At 39.8% G+C, this 23,140-nt stretch overlaps 1 protein-coding gene across 8 annotated transcripts in view; it reads left to right on the top strand.

Moving 5' to 3' along the window:
* The first annotated feature begins 3,288 nt into the window (after positions 1-3,288).
* The window catches only part of Slc25a14 (solute carrier family 25 member 14), a 40,341-nt gene continuing 20,489 nt past the window's right edge, over positions 3,289-23,140 (top strand). Inside the window, exons 1-9 of one of the 8 annotated variants that reach the window (XM_032889639.1) lie at positions 3,332-3,420; positions 3,552-3,797; positions 4,920-4,964; positions 7,520-7,567; positions 8,638-8,731; positions 10,900-11,047; positions 13,875-13,969; positions 16,482-16,567; positions 21,095-21,190. In XM_032889639.1, coding sequence (XP_032745530.1) covers positions 3,723-3,797; positions 4,920-4,964; positions 7,520-7,567; positions 8,638-8,731; positions 10,900-11,047; positions 13,875-13,969; positions 16,482-16,567; positions 21,095-21,190 — 687 coding nt within the window. In that variant the 5' untranslated portion in view covers positions 3,332-3,420; positions 3,552-3,722. Of the gene's footprint in view, positions 3,421-3,551; positions 3,798-4,919; positions 4,965-7,127; positions 7,342-7,519; positions 7,568-8,637; positions 8,788-10,899; positions 11,048-13,874; positions 13,970-16,481; positions 16,568-21,094; positions 21,191-23,140 lie in introns of those variants that run through there. The other 7 variants (XM_032889646.1, XM_032889642.1, XM_032889641.1 and 4 more) reach the window with 7 other exon arrangements.

Below are 23,140 nucleotides of genomic sequence, written 5' to 3'. Positions count from 1 at the left end.
TGACTGTCCTGGAACTCACTCTGTAGACCAGGGTGGTCTTAAAATCACAGAGATCTGCCTGTCTCTGACTCCTGAGTTCAGGATTAAAGGAATGGGCCACCACTGGCGTGAATTGATGTGTGCAAGAAGAAGTAAAACATATTTTTAAGGTTTCATATGTAAACTAATCACAAAGGTTAGTGAAAAATGCTGATTCTGATATAAATAGGACTTGGCTAGAATCTGAATGTCAGCATTTCTTACAAGGACTAAGTGATCCTGATAATGACAGTTGGTTTCACTTGAGTGTCAGGGAACTAGATGCTAGAAAGTATGTGATAGATAATGCTTAAGATGAAGGAAGGAATCTGAGTGGTAACACAAGTATAAAATACACAGTGATTCAGCACAAAGTAGACTTAATTGTTTCATTAATAGTTTTATTGACTCGGAGCTGAAATGGAAATGGTTTGGATATGTAAGGGATTTTGGTAGAGCTCAGTGTTTGAGTACTTGCCTAGCATACATGAGGTCTTAGGTGTGATCTTCTAAGCATAGGAAAATATGAAAAGAAAGAAAGATTTAGAAGCACCTATGAATCTAAGGGGAGTGCTCGAAGGTGACACATTCATGAAGAATTTTTTTCTCTTTCTTTTGGTAATCAGGAAAGAACTCAAAGCTGATAGTAAGGGTACATGGAGAGGGAGACAGTGAGTCTCAGGAACAGCAGGAGATGCGTTAGCAGAGTCTAAGAAATGTCTGTAAAGAACGGGTGGGGGAACACCCTCATAGCAGAAGGGGGAGGAGGATGGGATAGGGGGTTTATGGATGGGAAACCGGGAAAGAGGACAACATTTGAAATGTAAATAAATAAAAATATCCAATAAAAATAAATAAATAAAAGGAAAAAAAGAGTTGCAAATAAAAGAATTTCTAAGTTACATTAGAATTAGATTCCACAATTCTGTACTCTTGAATAGCTTATATTTTAGGTAGATCATAAGTTAAACAAAACTCAAAACACAATATGCATGGTCAAAACTGGACTTGTGGGGAGAGACTAGATACCACAAGGCAATTTATAAGGAAAATGGCCAGCTTACATTTTTGTGTATTATAGCATTAAAGCTGCTAAAACCGAAAGGATAGAACCAAACTGCAAATGTATTAGTGTGCTGTATGTTTATAATATTTCTACAATTGCTATTTTTTACTTACATGTATAATTTTAAAAATGATTCATTTGAAAACAAAGGGCCTTTTAAAAATTTACCTAGTGGATAACCAGATTAAGTGCTGGTAGGAAGGACTAGGTAGGAAAATGTAGTCTTTTACAAAAGCTAAGATAGCAATTTGCTTAGGGTACAAACCATAATCCTACAAGTTTCAGAGCGTTGGATGGGAAACACAAAGCTAGGTGACAGCTGCACAAATACTTCATGTTACCAAAGAGAGTCCAAATCTTACAAGGTATAAGGACTCTAAGATATAGTTTTCCATCCTTCATTTGTCTGAAAGGGTGTTGCTTTGCTGATGTCTAAGATGAAAGAGAATTCACTTTTTAAACTAAAAAGGTTATTTTATGTGTACAAGTATTTTGTCTATATGTGTTTCTGCACACATGAGTGCCTGGTGTCAGTGGAGGCCATTGGATCCCTTGGAATTGGCATTATTGGAAGTTTATTTGAGCCTTGGGAATTGAGTGGTGGGAATTCTCTAGAAGAGCAGCTAGTTCTCTTAACTGCTGAGATGTCTCTCTAGTCTTAAAGACGTCACATGTTGAAATAATGGATTTTCTGACATTAACAGAGAGCTTGGGCACTGAAGTCAGTCTCAAGTCGAAATCAGAATTCTGCCAGTTATGACATAACTCTGCTTAACTTTTATGACCTTATTTTTCTTAATTGTTAGGATGGGAAAATAAGTGTATCAACTTTATAAGGAAGTAGCAAGCAAAAAAGCTCTTGCCATCATACAACTGTTAACATGGTTAAGCCATGATACTATCTATTATCATGTGTGTTGCCATAAGAATTTATTTAAATGAAAAAAAAAGATGTGAATGAGATGAGGAAGATTCTTTTGGAAAAGATGAATTTAAAAACTCATTCATTCAACAAATAATCTCTTAGGACCATGGACCTTGAAGTCACTGATTTATACTTATGTAAACAACAAACACTATTATTAACTCTTGTGTGATTGTGGGAACTGTTACATGTTTAAAAAATGGGGTTGAGGATTTAGCTCAGTGGTAGAGCGCTTGCCTAGCAAGCGCAAGGCCCTGAGTTCGGTCCCCAACTCTGGAAAAAAAAAAGAAAAGAAAATGGGGTTGTCTTAATTTAGCTAATGGATTCACCAAGAAGTTTGTGGTTCTTCTCTAATGTCACTGGGAACTGGGGTCTGAAGGTGGCGTTTAAGCTATTCTGGTTGACTGTGATTGTGAGGTGTGGATTAACTTGCTACATTCTTTCCATTATTCTCTTCAGATTCCTTTGCTTTAACTTTTCAGGGTTCTCTTTCTGTATGCAGCTTGTTTCGAACTTTGTCTCTGGGCTTTGAGAACAACGCATGTGTGTAATTTTTCAGCGACTGCTGTCTGACAATCAGCAGATGAGGGTTATTTGCTTCCCCCATTCTTATTTTCCTTTCTGTGCCTAGGTTCAGTCTCTAAATTCCGCTCAGCTTCTAGTCCTCACTTTCATCTTAAAATCTCCCACTTTCAAAAGAATTTACTTATTTTTCTCTCATATATTAACATCCTAACCACAGTTTTTCTCCCTCCTCTCATCCCTCTTCCCCTCTCTCCATCTACTCCTCTTCTGTTTCCATTCAGAAAAGAGCCAGCCTCCCAGTGATATCAACCAGACATGGCATATCAAGATACAATAAGGCTAGGCATAAACTCTCATATCAAGGCTGAATGAGGCAACCCACTAGATAAAGGGTCCCAGAAGCAGGCAAAAGATCTCCTCCCACTTTTAATCTTAACTCCTTTGCTCCACCTCCCTTCACGTGACGCCCCTTCTGGCAGTATTTTTAAAGGGCAAAGCAGAGCCTCCGCTCTCCCTGCTTAACGCCGGGTGGGTGGGTGGGTGAGAAGGCGCCTCCTCTGCCCTCACTGGTGAGCACCTTAGCAACAGAGGCTACTACACTCTCACACCTTAGCTCCCTCTCCCGAAGCCTCTCTGAAGGCTGGTGACTGTCTGCCTACCTTTTTCACAGGCTTCTGGACTCTGGCCTTTTGAACTCAAAGGTTTCCTTTCATTCGCGCCTCGCTTTTTCTCGCTAGGAGTGGGCGGAGTTAGGATGGCTGCGCCACTGTTGCCGAGGCGACGCCTTGGTTACTTCCGTTGGTTTCAATGCTTCCGGGTTGGCGCTGCGGTGGCGTTTCCTACTGTGGTAGCCTCCGCTTCCCAGTCGTCTGCTGAGCTTGAGCAGGTGAGGGGGAAGCTCCTGGACTTCCAGGTTGGGGAGCGGGGCTGGGCCGCGCCAGGCCGCGCGGGGCCGGGCTGGCATGGTTCCCGGCCTGGGAGGGGCTTAACGGTCCTTTGATCTCTCTCTCCCCTCAGCTGAGTCCCTTCCCTGTCTTTCACTCTTCTGGCATCGGTGGCTTTACTTCTTCGATTGAGCTCTGCTTCCTCGACCCCCCCGGGAGGCCGCCTCCTTCAGGCGCCTCCCTTCTCTCTACGAACTCGCTCTGACAGCCGAGGAACTGGCAAGATCCTGTACCCAGAGGGTGAATGGGTATCTTTCCTGGAATAATCCTAATTTTTCTAAGGGTGAAGTTTGCAACGGCAGCAGTGATTGTAAGCGGAGTAAGCAAACACCTCCATTGTATCAGTGTGAGGGATGCTGTTGAAAGATGCTCCTTCTATCCCCTGTCACTCCTGAGGTTGAGGCATTGAAGGCATCTATTAAAATGCAGTTCAGTTACTTGATTGGGATCACAGCTATTATCAACATGAATTTTGCTTCTCAGACAAGGTAGTAGCAGGGGCATTTATAGTTTCCTACCAGTATTTCCTTACCCAACCCTAGAGATGCTTAGATTAGACACCGACTCTTTCTTCCACTTCATTTATATCATGAAGTGCCTTTTGTGTCCCTTGCAACAGTTTAACCTCATTGCCAAGTAGCATTCTTTTCTACCTACTTCCCACTCTGCTAAGCTATTTCCCTACCTCTTCTGTTTGCAATCCACCTTGCTTGGAGTCCCTAGTGTAGCTAATTACAATAGGCTATTACCTTAATTCACTTGCCTATTAATAGAACTAGTTTTCCTCCAGCACCTTGTTTCCAAGCCTTTCAGTAGAACCTACCCCTTTTATTTGGTTCAGCCAACAAGCTTATTTTATATTCTGCATGGGTCCTTCGTTTCTGTCTCAGTACAAACCATATTGATGCATACTTCTACATGATTGTGTTTGCACATTTATCTTTATACATTCTGTTTACCCGTCCTGCATGTCTCCTTACCTGCTCCTATCGAGATTCAGTCTGCTCTGTGGAAACCCAGCTTAAATTCTCTCATTTCCAAGAGCTTTTACAAATTATTTACACACATGCAATTGTTTTTTTTTCTGTGCTTTTCTTGCTCTTCTAGACTGCTATATATTTTAACACTTCATTTGTCTCAGACAAATTACTTAATTTCATCCACCAGATGATTGTGCAGAAAAGATAGGAAGAATGGCAAATACTGTCTTATGTTAGATTTTCATTTTTTGCAACAGGGTCTTACTATATAAATTCACCCTTTATCTCTGGGTCAAAGGCTGGCATCACCACACCCGGCTATGATTTAAAAAAAAACAAAACAATTAGATTTATAACAAATTGCTAGTTTGAGTATTAAGTATGCCTTCAACACATAGTTTTAGGCTCCTAATTGCAATCTTCCAAACATAAGAATCTGTAATACCTACTCTTTCTTAAAGGAGAAACCAAGAAGGTTACCCAGAATTTCCTGACCAGACTTTGAAGTAAGTGTAGGTGCTATATAATATGGATTCTAGGATATTTTTATTATCACTTGTTAGGCTGTCAAGATAGCCATAATCAGATCTTATGAAGAGATATACAAATCCTAAAGCCAAATTTCAGTGGCATCTTTATATAATAAATATATTTAGGGGACTGTATTTATATTGTTGCTTAAATATGACTTCTGTACTTTCACCCCAAACTGAGATTAGCCTCTGCAAGTCAATATACCTTCTCAAGGAGTTTGGTACACTTTCCAAAGCAATTCTCTGCAACAAAACCAAGAGGCAAGGGTATGTAGGTAGAGAATCTGAAAATGAGGAGAGTGTTGAACAGGGTGTATAGTATTGTCCAGGTCCAGCAAATTCCTTTTGTGGCTTCCTCTGTAATTGTTTATATACAGTTGCATACATAAGACAGTCACCTACTGGTTGGTTGGTTTGTACTCAGTCTTTGAGAGCTCTTATGAGGTTTATAAGAAGTTTTGTGAAATGTGTCACGTTTTGGGGAGTCTTACCTATTTAAGAGGGGACAAGACAGGGCACCAAGAGAATAAACCTCAGCCTACTCATCGTTTTCTGCCAGAGTTTAAGATGTCAAAGAAACAAATTTCTCAAAAAGAATTCCATAGCTTTAGAATAGGTGGGGTATAACTTGCATACCGATACAGTCTTATATGAAAGACTCTGGTATTTGCTGGAAGATTAGTATTTCAGTTGTGTGATATGCCTCTCTCAAAAGAAACCGAAGTTTTCAGCTATAGTAACTGAATTAAAACACATAGGATGAAGAAAATGATCAGGATTATTTAGCTTGAGAAAGAGAAAATGTAGAAACGTGAAAAATGACTTTAAATATTTGAAGGGCTCCATTGGGGGAAAATTTAATTTGTTCAGTGTGCCTCTAAATTGTTCTAGCATGAAGAAGGGTGGTATAAAGTCTAATACAAAGGGATACAGAATTTCATGACTTTCATTTCTGACATTGGAGTGAAAACTATATAGGGGAGGTGCTCTAAGGGACAGTCTTGATTTTGGTCACTTGTCTACAGGGTTGTATAATTTTATGGGCTAATGAAATTTAAATCAAAGCGTGGAGGGGATACAGATAAAGATCACTATGCTTATTTTATCAGAGGCATTAAATATTATCAAGTACTCACTGCCATTATCATTTGATATAAGGTGATTTGTCAGTGTCCCAGGGATCATGATGTAATAGCCATTTAAATAACATATTTAGCTAAAAATATCTAGACACTTTTTTCTTATATTCCCTGAACCGTGAAAGCTCCATTGGAGAACCCCTGAGCTACCGGACCTAGGATCCAGCAGCTGATCTTTCTGTTTCCTAGTGTAACTCTGTCCCCAGCTTTCAGCAGTTATTGCTCCTGCACCCTAGGCACATTCTCCTTAATTAAAAGATTGGGTAGGGGCTAGAGAGATGTCTTGGCTGTTAAGAGTAGTAGCAGCTCTTTTAGAGGATCCAGGTTCAAGTCTCAGCATTCACATGGCAGCTCACAACCATCTGTAACCAGTTCCAGGGGATGAACTACCCTCTTCTGGCCTCTGTGGCTATGAGGCATGTATGCAGTGCAGAGACACACATGCAAACACTCAAACACATTAAAAACAGTGATAAAACGTTGAGTAGTAGGTAGCAAAGCGGTAGAGATCTTTTTTTTTTTCCTCCTGTACTGACAAAGGATGCATGAAGTCGTAAAGGGAAAATTCGGGGGAGTAGCCCAGCAGACATCTGAAGCATCAAAGGCTATTTAGGGGAATCTCAAAAATTGACAGCAGAGAGTCATCCCCTCCCCTTTGGTGCATTCTTTTGGAGACAGAGTCTTCTGTGGCCCAGGCTGGTCTCAAACTTCCCCATGTAACAAAGGGTGACTTTGAACTCCTGATCCTCCTGACTCTACTTCCCAAGTGCTGGAATTACAGGCTTGTGCCATTACATCTGATTTCAGATTTCTTTTTCTTGTAAACTCAGGAAATATGCCATAGTCCTATTTTTCCTCTCAATTCTTTTTTTTTTCTTTTTTCTTTTTTTTTTTTCGGAGCTGGGGACCGAACCCAGGGCCTTGAGTTTGCTAGGCAAGCGCTCTACCACTGAGCTAAATCCACAACCCCTTTCTTCTCAATTCTTAATTTGCTCTTTAGAGTTTTAACGAACTCTCCTCTGATAGGGGTTATCTCTCGCATATGCAACGAGTACTGTTTGAAAGGAAGTTTCAACAATCATTTTTGTTATATGTAACTAAGACATGTGTCTGAATGCTCACTAGCCTCCTTTTGCTTTGTTTCAGAGAATTACTTTTGTATAAAATAAATCAAAACCCTGTTTCCTCTAGGAGCAGACTGTGGCTCTAAGGTACTAACCCAAATTGGTGAGGGGAACATTGACAGCAAATGCTATCTATTAAGATGTAAATTCAACCATGTAGTAATAGTAATGAACTTATTGAGCAGATTTTTTTCTAGGTACTAGACGATATTTATATACAACACAACAACCCTATGACATAAGTTTTTATTATTATTGTTTTCAGAAAATGGAGGCAGAGAAAGATTGACTAACTTTCCCAGAGCCACGACTAGTAAGTGATAGCGAAGCATTGAATCTGGAGCCGTGATCGACTCTAGATGATCTAATTTCAGTGTTCCTTTTTGACTGGAAATCCTTTTGAAAATGGGAAGTATTCATACTGTGAAGCTATAAAAAAGAAAGAAAGATCTCAAGAAAATCGGAGATTCGATAAGAAAAAGTATTTCCAAGTGGACCTGGATTTAGGAAGCGATGCCTACAACAGTAGTTTTTAAAGGAGGAAGCATCAGTCGTCTTTGAGAACTCTGATTCTCAGGGCAAGACTTAAACCACCAATCAGAAACTCTGGGGGAGAGGCTTAGTCCATGTTTTAATCTACCTTTTAGATGATTCTGTTACATGAAGCGTGTAGCAAAGGATGACTTTGAACTCCTGATCCTCCTGACTCTACCTCACAAGTGCTGGAATTACAGGCCTGTGCCACTACATCTGATTTCAAATTTATTTTTCTGGTAAACTTAGGAGGTATACCATAGTCCATAGAACCAGAAGCAAGGGGGACTTGCTGTTTAGCTCAGCCTGGGTCTCACTGAGTAGCAGTGTGGTAGCTAGCTCAGTTCTTAGAACTGAGATGCTAAATTTCAGAGGAGAGCTGAGAAGACTGAGAACATTAAGGGGTAGTGTTGGGAGTTTGTGCTTTGTGCCTGAATCAAGCTAACTGAGTACCATGAACTGCTTTTTATAAGATGCCCAGCCTATGTAACTTGAGTTCTGGTTTCCTTGACTTGTGATTGTCTAGTTGAATGTCAGAGATGGGTGTGCTGGATGGGCTGAAGCTTCTTTGGGTGGGAAAGAGTGTAAAATTAGAGAGAATGAAGGACACATGTTGCCTTTTTGAGTGATTGTACGCCTACGCTACAGAATGACATTAAAGAACAAACTCATGATCATCCAGCACATGAAACAGGACTCTCCATGTTGTCTCATTCCACGTGGTGGCTTTTATTTTTTTCCTCTACATTTGTTTGATTTGCCAGTTTTATTTATTTAAATCATATAATCAAGTATTAACAAATGCTCTCCTCGTTCTTGTGCCCTGTTCTGATTCATGTTTATTTTTAGCATCAGAAAAGTTCCGCTTTAAGCCATGAGATGTCTGGTCTGAACTGGAAACCTTTTGTGTATGGCGGCCTTGCCTCTATTGTTGCCGAGTTCGGTAAGAATTGAGAAGAGTGACAAATCTGAGTTTCATGCCACAGAGCATCATGAATGGTACTGATTGTTTTTGGAGAAAACCAGTGGGGAAAAATATTGTCATTTTTGTTTTAAAAATTATTGTTGCATGACTATCAAGTAATATTTCTGGGAAGGTTCTAGTGATGATGTGGGGAATGAAGTTAAGTCAAATTTTGAACTTTTTTTGATAACTTAGTGGTTTGTTAATTTTTCAAGTCAAAAAAATATGCATGATCATAAAGGGACTATATACGATAGTGGTTTCTGTGTATTCTGTGCTAATGGTCTTTCATTTATGCTAAGGTTATATTTTCTTCTTATCAAGGCTTTTTTGCAAACCTCTCTTCTATTTTAGAAGCAAACAAGATCATTAGATTGTCACTTCATTTTCCAGATTCTTTTTCCTAAATGATTCCTCAGTGTCTACAATCCAGCAGTGTGTGTTGACTTTTTTTTTTTTCCTTTTGGTTTTCCAAAACAGGGTCTCTCTGTGTAGCCCTGGCTGTCCTGTAACTCACTGTGTAGATCAGGCTGGCCTTGACCTCACAGAGATCCACTTGCCTCTGCCTCCTGAGTCCTGGGATTAAAGGCATATACCACCAATTCCCAGCCTGTTGATTTTATTTTTTGTAAAGATTTATTTATTTTTTATCTATAAGTACACTGTAGCTGTCTCCAGACACACCAGAAGAGAGCATCAGACCCCATTACAGATGGTTGTGAGCCACCATGTGGTTGTTGGGAGTTGAACTCAGGACCTCTAGAAGAGCAGTCAGTGCTCTTAACCACTGAGCCATCTCTCCAGCCCTTGATTTTCTTGTTATATACTCTGGTCTTATACAATCCAGATCACAAAGGTTTGAACTATATATATAAAGAGCTTACTAGTTTTTAGATCTTTAAATCTTTCTTAAATCCCATTTTGTTAATGCAAATACCACTTTTATGTGCTGATATAAGAAAAGGGAGCTTTACTGAAGAATCCTGCTAGGGAAGACAAGATGGCCCAGCAGGTAAAGTGGATGCATGCTGCCAAGCTTCATAGACCTGAGTTTGATCCATGGGAACCATGTGGCTAAAGGACAGAAATGACTTCTGTAGATTGTCTTCTCACCTCCACAGATACCCACATGCGTACATGCACACAAATAATTCAATAAAGCACAATTAAAAAAGAATGGCCTAAATACTCTCTGCTGGTATTAGTCTTCAATCATCCAAGGCACCATGGGGAATAGACCCACTTGAGACTTTACCATTTTCTTTCATAATATTAGGAATTTGTAAACACACACACACACACACACACACACACACACACACACACACACACACACACACGATTGTAATGGCATGTAAGAACAGGACCCCTGTTGAACAATCAGAGAAAGAACTGGAAGAGCTTGAAGGAGCTCGAGACCCCATATGTACAGCAATGCCAACCAACCAGAGTTTCCAGGGACTAAGCCACTACCCAAAGACTATACACTGACCCTGGACTCTGACCTCGTAGGGTTGCAATGAATATCCTAGTAAGAGCACCAGTGGAAGGGGAAGCCCTGGGTCCTGCTAAGACTGAACCCCTAGTGAACTAGACTGTTGGGGAGAGGGCAGCAATGGGGGAGGGGTGGGAAGGGAAAACCCAAAAAGGAAGGGAAGGGGGAAGGGGAAGGTTGGCCGGGAACCGGGAAAGGGGAAAAAACTCGAAATGGAAAAAAGGAAAACTCAAGTTAATAAAAAAAAAAAAAAAAAAGAACATCTAATGCTTTCTTATGCTTGTGATGATGTGAGGCGAGGAGGTAGGGAGACTTGACGTGGTAGAGGATGGGAGGAAAAGAGTAATAAATGCCAGTGACATTGGTGTTAGAGACAGAGTGAAAGATGTTTAAATCCCTTTGCATTGACAGCATATCATTGTCTTCAAGAGTTTTCTATATCACAGTGTCAGGCACATTGTGTATCAAGTTATACTTCCTAGAAAGGCCAGTACATTTTACTTATAGCCTTTGTCCTCTGGCAGTGATGGTGGAGTAGATATCCAGGTGTTATGCAGATGACCGTCCTATGTTTCCAGTATTTTCATGAGCCTTATATTTAATCATAACCTAACTGTTATTTGAAAATACTTAGGAGTATGTTCTTTCATAGGCACGTTCCCTGTGGATCTTACTAAAACACGGCTGCAAGTCCAAGGTCAGAGTATCGATGTCCGTTTCAAAGAAATAAAATATAGAGGGATGTTTCACGCCTTGTTCCGAATCTATAGAGAAGAAGGCATCTTGGCTCTGTATTCGGGGTAAGACCGGCTTCTTTCTTTATACCATGAACAGAATGTTTTGTTATCGTTTTTCTTTTAAGGAAACCACAGCTTTCACCTACATGATACTTTACACCCTTCACGTTCGGCATTTCAACTTGTTCATTGGCTTTTGTACATTTCATCTGCTTGTGAGGCTTGAGCTGTGGGTTTTGTGTTAACCTAGCTGTATATAATACATGTAAAAATGGATAATATCATTGCAGCATAAGCTTTTGTTCCTGGCTTCCTGACACTCTTTGATGGCTGCTGTAAAAGCAGCACCAATTAGCTGGATATATTCTTGTGAGAATTTTCCTGATTTGGCAAATGCTAGCATACTGTAAGATTTCTTATATGAAAGAAACATTCTGGCAGCTTAAATAGTAGCGAAGGATAAAAGAAAGGGAGGACCATCCTTTCCCTCACTCTTTGGTTAGCCATCAGTTTATGATTTACTGTTCAGCTTGTCTTTCACCTGCTGCAGTTCCTTAGGCCAGCCTAGGTCTAGGCTACCAGTATTGCTCAGAGAATCCAAATAAAAATTATCAGTAGCCTATGTTGGGCTTATTTAGAATATAATTTTCTTGGAGAAAAAAAAAAAAAAAAACAACCGAAGGCAGACCCTCATGCAGAAGTGAGTGATTCCTGGGTCATCTCTTTTACCTTGTTCTTTCATTAGCATAGATAATCTCAAGATTTTCTTTTTCTGATACAAGTAATAGAGTCAGAAATATGCATATTTAGTCATCTGTTTCTTTTTTTCCTTCCTCAGTCCTAACCATTTGAGCTGTTGCTTTAGTTCTATTTATATCTCCTAAAGTATAGTTCTGCAATTTGGAGGAATCTCAAAGGAGGCACGAGTGAGAACATCTTCATTTATGAGCAGAATTTAAGTAGGTTGAGATCTTGGTGTTATTGCTTCCTTTTTCATTGGGTTAAAGATGTATCTACAATTGTTAGGAAATAAAGGCTGATCTTTTAAAAAAATCTATATGGTATGCATAACAGTGTCTGACTTTTTTTTATTATTGCTACATTCAGTTACATTCAATTTGTTCATCTTTTCCAAAGGATTTTTACATCTAAGTTCATGAGCAATATGGGTGTGTGTTTTTTAATATTCCTTTTTAAAGTTTTTTATTTATATATTTTTAATGTATGAGCTCACCATTCACATGTGTGCATTCGTGCCAGAAGAAGGCATCAGATTCTATTATAGATGGTTGTGAGTCACCATATGGGTGCTAGGAATTGAACTCAGGTTCTCTGGAAGAGCAGACAGTGCTCTTAACCTCTGAGCCACCTCTCCAGCCCTGGGTCTGTGGTTTTTATTCGGACTATTTTTGTCTGGTTCTGCTGTCAAGATAATTAGCTAAAGTGATTTGGGAAACATTCCTTCTTTTATTTTTGGACATATTGTTTTGTTAAAGTTAATGTTAATTCTTCAACAGTTTTGTGATGTTCTTCAGTAAACTTTTTTGGGCTGGGAATTCCTCCCCCTATCCCTTCCTCCTCCCCCTCTTCTATAAAGGTGTTCCCCTCCCTATCCACCCCCCATCCTACCCCCATCCCCTAATATTCACCTACACTGGGGGTCCAACCTTGGCAGGACCAAGGGTTTCTAATGAATTCCATGGGCCTAGAGTGATGACTCAGTAGGTGAGAGCACTGTCTGTTCTTTAGAGGATCAGAGTTTGATTCCTAGCACCAACATGGCGACGCACAGCTGTCTGTAACTCCAGTTCCTAGTAGATCTTATGCTCTCCTCTGACCTGCATGGGCCCTGCATGCATATATCCACAGGCATACTAGTAGGCAAAGCACCCTTATATATAAAATGAAAGTAAATAAAATCTGGAAACTTAAAAACTGTGAATTCAATTTTATTTTGTAAAATTTTTAGTGCTGTTAGTTTGGGCTACTGTAACAAATACCATATACTTGGAGGCTTATAAATAGCAGGAATTAATTTTTCACAGTTCTAGAGGTTGGCCTCTGGGGAGTTTACTCTTGTAGTTGTAAGCATTTGACTATTTATTCTCAGCTATGCTTTGGCTGCATATCCCCCATCCCATTCCCCCCATTATTGGCGAGTGAACACAGGGCCTAAACACATGGTGTGCAAGTACTCTATCAGTGAGCTACCTAGTCTTCTTAGTTTACTTTTTATAGTAAGAGAGTCACAGGAAGGTGTTCAGGCAGGCCTTTTACTTAACCCTAGTTCAAACAGGCCGGGAACTCCTCATTCTCCTGTCTTAGCCTGCAAATAGCATCTGGGATTGCAGACCTGTATTGCTAAGCCTGCCTGCATCTCATGGGTTTTTTTTTTTTATTGTTTCTGATATTTTTAAATTTAAAATTATAATTACATAATTTCCTCCTCTTTCTTCTTTCACCCGTCTCATGTATCTGTTTGCTCTCTCATGTTCATAGCATCTTTTACTTTAGTTGTTACCGTCCCACATATTTTATAGGATATACGTGAAATTTTACTCAGGTCTATACATTAAATGTGTTTTTCAACTTTCTCTAACCCATATGTTGTTTAGATGTGTGTCGTTTGATTTCTAAGTGTTTCTGAGCATCCTTCTTGTCAGTTTCTGATTTGCTTCCACTATACATTCCGCATAATTTCAGTTCTTTTACTTTGTTGACATTTGTTTTATGATCTGGGATGCGAGTTTTCTTTGGCAGTTTTTCGACGGCTATTGAATAGATGCTTGTTACTGCTTGGAAATATACAGGTTTAAAAATTGTAAAAATCTACAAATTTGTGTGTTAAGTAATATTAACTTTTCTTTATTTTTCTCTCTTTTTTGGGCAGAATTGCCCCTGCTTTACTAAGACAGGCATCATATGGCACCATCAAAATTGGTATTTATCAAAGCTTGAAGCGATTATTTGTAGAACGTTTGGAAGGTCAGTATGCTCAACTTTCTTTTGAGGTTATCCTCAAAGGGATTGTTGAAATCATGCTTAGTGTGCAATGTTTACCATCTTATGCTGGCAGTCAATGAAAGGTACTTACTGCATGGATAAAGGCGAGCTTGCGTTGACTTGGGCTAAATCCCTACAGAGGGATACATCGGTCGGAGGCTCCTGCTCTTCATATCTGTCTTTTCCTATCAACTCCAAAGCTTCTAGGCTGGCAAGATGGCTTAATGGGTAAATTCCACGTATGTGTGACTACTCAATTAGAGCCTATACAAAGGTGGAAGGAATGAACACATTCCACAAAGTTGACCCCTGACCTTTATACATGTGCCAGTATATCCTCCCCAAAATAATAATTCATATTTTTGTTGTTGTTTTGTTTGTTGTTTTGATTTTCAAGAAGGGTTTCTCTGTATAGCCCTGGCCGTCCTGGAACTTGCTTTATAGATGAGGCTGGCCTCAAACTCATAGCCGGCCTCTGCCTCTCAAGCAATGGAACAAAATGCATATACCACTATTGCCTGGATAAACTAATAATTCTTTTAAAAAAACAAAAAGAAATGCCAAGCAACCAGAGCTTTCAGACACTAACCAACAACCTAAAGACAATACATGGACGGCCCCTGGACTCTGACCTCATAGGTAGAAATGAATATCCTAGTAAGGGCACCAGTGGAAGGGGAAGCCCGGGGTCCTGCTAAGACTGACCCCCCCAGGGAACTAGACTGTCGGGGGGAGGGGGGAGGAGGGGGGGGGGGGTTGGGAGGGGAACACCCATAAGGAAGGGGAGGGGAGGGGATGTTTGCCCGGAAACCGGAAAGGGAATAACACTCGAAATGTATATAAGAAATATTCAAGTTAATAAAAAAAAAAAAAAAAAAAAACAAAAAAAAAAAAAAAAAAAAATAAAGGAGAAATTCAAATATGAAAAAAGGAAAAAAGAAATAAAGAATACCTGTGAGGATTGAAAAAAAAAAAAAAAGAAAAAACTTATCGTCATTCTTGAAGAAGCCTAGATCAGCCATGTCTTTGAAAATGAATGCACTCTTCATCAGTTAGAGGACTTGAAGGCACTTTCTAGGTGTCAATTTTGGTAATCTTTGGGTAGGTAGAAAAATTTTAGTTTGTTCTAGTCTGGATTCTGATACACCTATGGCCACCTTACCCATATGCAGAGTTGTTTTATGTTTCTCCACTTCAGCCTGATATTTACGTGATGGCTATTTTATCAGAGGCCTGGGTTTACTGGGTGCTTGGGAAAGCTGAACAGACTTCCTGTTAGCAGTATTTCTTGAAGCACTTCATTATTCTAGATCAGTATTTTCTGGAGCCTCTTCTGTGGGACTCCTCAAGGATTTGCTTTCATCTCTCCTGAAAATATTTTCCTTTCCTGGATTGCTCACATTGATTTACTAATTTTCTATTTATAGATTCTTCTGAGGAGAAGGAGTGGTGAAGATTGGATTTTCTCTGTAGAACAATATGTTCTGTTGTAGTTCTCTCTTCTCATTCGTAGTTGGGGGAATTTACTTCTAAATTCTTCTGGACCTGAGGGTATTACTGGGTAGCAGAGTGCTGGCCTAGCGTGTCTATGTCTCTCTATTCATCCCCCAATGCCAGGGATTATACTACTGCTTTTTCATATTTGACTATAGAAGCCTTCTGTACATAAATGGAGGCTGGGAGATTTATAAAGCCACTCAATGTTAATATTTAGATAACTTTGTTATACACGAGACCATATTTTTTAACATCTGGTTATTAAGTCTTTAAATTAAAAGACTTAAAAATTGAACAGGATGTTATCAGATGATATGCCAAACTAGGCATGGAAAAGCCCATAAAGCTTCAACTCTACACTAAGAACCACAGGCAACTACAGAAAGGTGGGGGAAAGGGAGGTGGTCTGCCCCAGGGAAGAGCATAGCAATTGGTTGTCTAGTGCCAAATGGTCAGCCCTGGAAACAAGTAATGTTATTTGGGTAAATGTTATATTTAGGGATATGTATGTATATATAGATCCATATGTGCATGTAATAACAATATGTGAAAAGAGACCATGAATTTGAAGGGGAGTGGGGAAGGATATGTGGGGGAGTTTAGAGGGAAGAAAGGGAAGGGAGAAACGTTGTGTTTAAATTATAATTTTAAAAGAATTTAAAAGACAAAAATCAGATGTATTAATATGTTTGAGGTGGTTGAAATGGAAATGCCATATTCTAATTTATGTAGTTTACTGACAGTTATGTAGAAGAATAGGATGTATTTTATCTTCAAAATAATGTTTTATGGAAACAATGGCTTATATAATTTGTATACATTTTGTCTTGATTTGGGATGGTTCATAATTATTTGAGAGACCTTACTTTGATAAACCTTGAAGTTCATTTTTAAGTCATCTCTCCGGAAAGGATGCTCTTCATGCAGTATCCCAGGTACTCCAGAAATCAGTCCTTAGTAAAATGAACCTTCCTTTACTGCTTCTATATCTTTACAGATGAGACTCTCCTAATTAATATGATCTGTGGAGTAGTGTCAGGAGTGATCTCATCTACTATTGCCAACCCTACTGATGTTCTAAAGGTAAGAGACACGCCTGCCCGGAAGTTGAAAGGCCGAAAGCTTTAACTCACATTCAAGTTGAAATTCTTGTATTGTCTATTGTTAGTTCTAAAATCTTGGGCAAATCTCTTAACTATGTGTTGTCTCATTCATTTCTTGTTTTGAAATGAAGATAATGCGGTGTTTATAGCATAAAGTTGCTAAGAATTAGAGATAATATATGTAACCTTGTCTAACATTATATGTTTCATGATAGATGTACAAACATTGTTTAATGTGATGTGTATTAATCCATTGGTTTTCAGCCTAGGATTTGTAATCCTATAGGTTAGGTTCAAGGCTAGGTCTTACGGTTTCATCGCTGTGAAGAGACAGCATGACCAATGCAACTCTTACAAAGGACAACATTTCATGGGGGCTGACTTACAGTTTCAGAGATTTGATCCATTACCATCATGGTGGGAAGCATGGCACTGTTCAGGCAGATACTGTGCTAGAGGAGGAGCTGAGAGTCTGTGTCTTGGTCCACAGGCAGCAGGAGGAGACTTGAGTGCCACATTGGGTCTCTCAAAGCCAACCTCCACAGTGACATACTTCCTCCTCCAACAAGGCCACACCTACTCCAATGAGGTCCTAACAGTGCCATTCCCTGTGGGCCACAGCATTCAAACACATGAGTCTTATGAGGGCCATCCCTATTCGAACAAATACAAAGCCTTTGTAGTTTGTCTTTATTCTTGGCCTTCAAGTGGTGGGATAGTGAAAACGTTTCCAATAGTCTTCCCATTTTACAAAACAAAGGCATATCCCTTATCTGTTCAAAGCCTTCAGATGCTGTGTTGACTTGTTGCAGAACCTGGGACATCAAAGGAATAGATTAAGGTAGAGATGTTTACAGGAATTTCTTTTCATAACTGCTTTACCTTATAGTTATATTGTTCCTGTCTTTCCTTATCCAAATTTTTATTAAGGATGAGCCTTGGCTTGTGCTGATTTGATAAGAATGTAACTGGACTTCCTTAGTGTTTTATCAATCACAGAATGAAACATCTATTTTAATGCCAGCCTTAAGCTTTATCTGACTAATGGAAAAATTTCCTACTTTATTAATAAAGCCTAAATGTATGATTAAAATGTGAGGGAACCACAAATTAGGATATTTGTTTTTCTGAGACAGAATCTTATGTGGCCCATTGTAGCTTTGAGCTCACTAAGTAGCGAGCAATGACTTTGAATTTTTGGTCCTCCTGTCTTACTGGGAATACAGCTGTTTACAACTCTGAATCTCAAGTTTAAAAAGTATTTTACGTGTTGGGTTTCACCTATATGTATGCCTTTGTGCCATGTGCATGCAGGAGAGGGAGTCCTTAGAACTGAAGTCACAGACTGTTGTGCGATACCCAATAGGTGCTGGAATCAGACCTGGGTCCTCTAGAAGACCACCAAGCATGCTTTATTGCTGAGCCTGATCTCCAGTCATGAGTTAGGAGAAAAAATTCAAGTGAATTATTATAATAAGAGAAAGTACACATCAGGATCGAGGATAATTCAAAGCAAGTTTAAGAGACTCGGCAGTTAACTGCAGAGATTATCAGGCATAAAAAAATCCTTATCCCTTAGAATCTATAGGGGTTTTGCTTCCAGGACTTTGTGCTGCTAAGTATCAAAAATCCTTGGATGTTCAAGTCCCTTCCATTGACCCAAACACTATTTATGCACACTCTGGGTGTATTTCCTTATATAGTTTAAGTCCTTTTTAGATTACTTATGTTTAATGTAAACATATATGAATACTTGCTATATTTCAGAAACTATGACAAGGAAAAAAGTCTACATGTGTTCATTACAAATACAATTTTTTGCAAATATTTTTCAATTCGTGATTGGTTGAATCCACAAATATAAGACTGCCATTTTAATCATTGTTTGATATAAATTATCATTCTTTGCAACTCTTTTTTTTAAAGTTTATTTATTTATTATATACATTGTAGCTATCTTCAGACACACCAGAAGAGGGCATCAGATCTCATTACAGATGGTTGTGAGCCACCATGTGGTAGCTGGAATTTGAACTCAGGACCTTTGGAAGAGCAGTCGGTGCTTTTAACCACTGAGCCTTCTCTCCAGCCCCTCTTTGCAACTCTTAAAAATGCAAACATTTAATTGTATCTGACCTAAAGTTTCAGAGGTTTGGCCCATTATCATCGTGGTGGGAAACAAGGTAGCCTATAGGCAGACATGATGCTGCAGGAGCCAAGCGTTCTACATCTTCATCTGAAGGCAACCAGGAGTCTGTCTCCTACACTGGGCAGAGCCTGAGCATGGAGACCTCAAAGCCTGCCTACAGAGTAACAGAGTTCCTGCACCGAGCCTTACCTTCTTCAATAAGTCCATGTTCCTAATCGTGCCACTCCCTATGGCCAAGCATTCAAACACAGCAATCTACCTGAGCACATGGGAGGCACCAAGTTGACTCAGTGGGTCATTAATTTAAAACAAAATAAAAATGTAAGAACCTGTGAAATTAGGAGAGAGATATGTTGATGGATCCCAGAGGGAGCTGAGGGGAAGTAGTAGGAGGAGGATATGACCAATATACACTATACACATGTATGGATTTTTTTTTAACTTAAAGTATTATTAAAAAAATTTACGTGGAGGCTGGAGAAATGGCTCAGTGGTTGAGAGCACATACTGTTCTTGCAAGGCATCCAAGTTTAATTCCCAGCACGCACACTAGGCAGCTTACAACTGAATGAAACTCCAGCTTCAGGGAGCCTGCTCCGCTCAGATCAGCACTCCTGCTTCTTGTTCCTCAGGCTTTTAGATTCCTCTATTTCCTCCTAGGTGGGTCTCGGGGTTTCCAGCCTTGCTGTTCTAACTTTAACATTTATTTTAATTCACAGAATGTTTTACGTTTTGATTATTTATTTATGCATATCCATGTGTGTCTGTGCATGTGCCCAGAAGATGAAAGAGGTGTGTGGGGCAGACCCTTCCCCTAAGGAATAAAGATCTCAAGGAACCGAAGAAGTTAAATTATCGTTCTTTTAAAAATTAAAATTTTAGGGCTGGAGAGATGGCTCAGCGGTTAAGAGCACTGACTGCTCTTCCAAGGGTCCTGAGTTCAAATCCCAGCAACCACATGGTGGCTCCCAACCATCTGTAATGAAATCTGATGCCCTCTTCTGGTGTGTCTGAAGACAGCTACAGTGTACTTATATATAATAAATAAATAAATCTTTAAAAAAAATAAAATTTTAAATCCTTTTTGTGTATGTGTGTTTTGCCCTCATGTGTGCATGTGTACCACATGTGCCTGCTGCCCATAGAGCCTGAGGAGGGCATCGGGTCCCCTGGGGTTAGAGTTGAGAGTCGTGAGCTGCCATGCTGGTGTTGAGAAATGAACCCCGGTCCTCGGAAATAACAGCCAGTTCTCTAAGTCACTGAGCCATTTCTCTGGCCCCCAAATTAAAATCATCATCACCACCACCACCACCACCACCACCACCACCACCACCACCACCACCATCATCATTTTGAGGGGGCACATACATGGCAGAGGTCAGGGAAAGCCTTTTGAAATCGGTTCTCTTTAAGCCGTGGGTTCTAGGGATTAAACTCAGAAGAGTAGACTGTAGACTCCCATTCATATGCAAACCTTTGTTAATATTTGGGTATGTACGCTTATGTAGTTTTCTCACTATGTTTGTAGCTTTTTAAAATTTCTCATGTTTTGATAAGAATTATATATACTGCTTTGCACTTTTCTGTTTAGCAATCAATTTTAACAGTTTCTAAAGCCTACGTATATTTTAAGAGGAAATGTTATGATTCCACTGTATTCTGTTAAATGAATGTGTCATTACTTATGTAACCAATATGTTGTTGCTATTAGTTTTTTGGCATTTGAATTGCCCCTGATTTTTTACTAAACTAATTACATATGTACATTTGTTTTTGTTTTCTTTCTTTTTTTGGTTTTCTGAGACAGTTTCTCTGTAAAACAGCTTTGGTTGTCCTGGGACTTGCTCTGTAGTCCAGGCTGGCTTCAAACTCTCTGAAAATGCCTGCCTCTGTCCCGAGAGTGCTGGAATTAAACGTGTGTGCCACCACTGCCTGGCTAATATGTATGTTTCTCTTTTCAAACAGGCTCTCACTATGTAGCTGTGATGGCCCTGGAACTCACTCTGTAGATCAGGCTGGCCTTGAACTCATAGAGATCCATTTATCTCTGCCTCCTGAGTGCTGGGATTAAAGAAAGGCGTGTGCAACCATGCCTGGTTCAAACTAGTTATAGTTCACTGAATACTTATTATTGTCCAACTCCAGAAATTATTAGTATGGGAAATATGAGGTCCAATGAAAATCTTTATAGAGGTACTTTGTCACAAATTGTTATATTGGTGTACAATTTAATTCATTAATTTCACTGTAATAACAGTTTTAAAAACAACCCAAAAACCATTTTTCTTAATTTTAAAGGAGTGAACTATCTTATTTTCGTTTTCTCTGTCAAAATCAAATATTCCCTCTTTGTTTTAGATTCGAATGCAGGCTCAAGGAAGCTTGTTCCAAGGGAGCATGATTGGCAGCTTCATAGATATATACCAGCAGGAAGGCACCAGGGGTCTGTGGAGAGTGAGTACCTGTTACTGGTGTTACATTACACTCTACACTTGAGTCTTATAGTAGGCCGTGAAATGGTGACTTAAAACTCCAAGCAAGTCAAGAAGCTCATGCTACCCATGAAAGGACCAAAAACTGCCCAGTACTTCCTATTTCGATGCATATGATGTAGGGTTGCATGTAAAATTTGACATAGCCATTTTGTTTTCTTAAATTTCAGTGAATTTATTGTTTCAATATAGTTTTGTCAGTTTTGGATTAACCACATTAATATTTGTCCAATGGTCTTTGTATTGTGTATGTTCAAAGAGTATAACAGTATTTTTAACCTTACAAAGTGAAAGATGTGTGATAAAATATTGATAAAATTTACAAAAATATGAGGAATAATTCCAATAGCCTCACCACTTAGAGATAATCATTTTGAACATTTTATCATTATCTTTTAATCTTTATTTATATTTTGTCTTTTGTTGTATTATTACAATATTTTTTGTTTTGTTTTGAGACAGGGTTTTGTAAGTAGCCCAGGCTGGTCTTGAACTTGTGATCCTCCTGCCTCTGTCTTCTGAGTGCTGAGAAGGCAAGTCTGCTCTACTATATATGTCTTCTGCTGTAGTAACTTTTCTTTTTGAAACTGGATCTTACTATGGATTCTGGCTGTTCTAGACCTCACTCTATAGACCAGGCTGGCCTCAAATTCACCGAGCTCCCCCTGCATCTACCTTCTGAGTGCTAGAATTAAAGGCTTGTGATACCACAACCGGTATTAGATAACTTTTAATCTGTTGTGTTACAATATGCAGACAGAGAGAGACAGAGAGACACAGAGACTGAGAGAGACATACTGAGAGAGATGCAGAGGCTGAGAAATACCCAGAGAGGGAGAGACAGAGAGAGACACACACACAGAGACACCGAGAGATAGAGATACCAAGAGAGAGACATTGAGGGAGAGACACCCAGAGAGGGACCCCCAGAAAGAGAGACCCAGAGAGAGAGAGAGAGACACCAAGAGAGAGAGGGACAGAGAGAGACACACACACAGACACAGAGACTGAGAGAGAGAGAGACACGGAGACTGAGAGAAAGACACAGAGACCGAGAGAGAAACACCGAGAGAGATGACTAGAAAGACCCAGAGAGAGAGAGAGAGAGAGAGAGAGAGAGAGAGAGAGAGAGACTGAGAGAGACACAGAGAGAGACACTGAGAGACACTGAGAGAGAGAGACAGAGAGGGACACAGAGACACAGAGACTGAGAGACGCAGAGACTAAGAGACACACACCGAGAGAGACACACCGAGAGAGATACACAGATCGAGCGACACACAGAGACTGAGAGAGACATACTGAGAGAGATGCAGAGGCTGAGAAATACCCAGAGAGGGAGAGACAGAGAGAGACACACACAGAGACACCGAGAGATAGAGAACAAGAGAGAGACAAAGAGGGAGAAACACCCAGAGAGGGAGACACAGAAAGAGAGACCCAGAGAGAGAGAGAGAGACACCAAGAGAGAGAGGGACAGAGAGAGACACACACAGACACAGAGACTGAGAGAGAGAGAGACACGGAGACTGAGAGAAAGACACAGAGACCGAGAGAGAAACACCGAGAGAGATGACTAGAAAGACCCAGAGAGAGAGAGAGAGAGAGAGAGAGAGAGAGAGAGAGAGAGAGAGAGAGACACAGAGAGAGACACTGAGAGACACTGAGAGAGAGAGACAGAGAGGGACACAGAGACACAGAGACTGAGAGACACAGAGACTAAGAGACACACACCGAGAGAGACACACCGAGAGAGATACACAGATCGAGCGACACACAGAGACTGAGAGAGACACAGAGACTGAGAGAGGAGACAGAGAGGAGACTGAGAGACTGAGAGCAGAATAGGATGGAAAATCCATTGATAGACTTTTAAATAAAGTTTTGTTATTTTCTTTATACTTTTTTACAG

Source organism: Rattus rattus, chromosome X (assembly GCF_011064425.1).
Source record: "Rattus rattus isolate New Zealand chromosome X, Rrattus_CSIRO_v1, whole genome shotgun sequence".
NCBI lineage: Eukaryota > Metazoa > Chordata > Mammalia > Rodentia > Muridae > Rattus > Rattus rattus.
The sequence above is the reverse complement of the archived record's forward strand: the minus strand, read 5'-3'. Positions and strand labels throughout refer to the sequence as shown.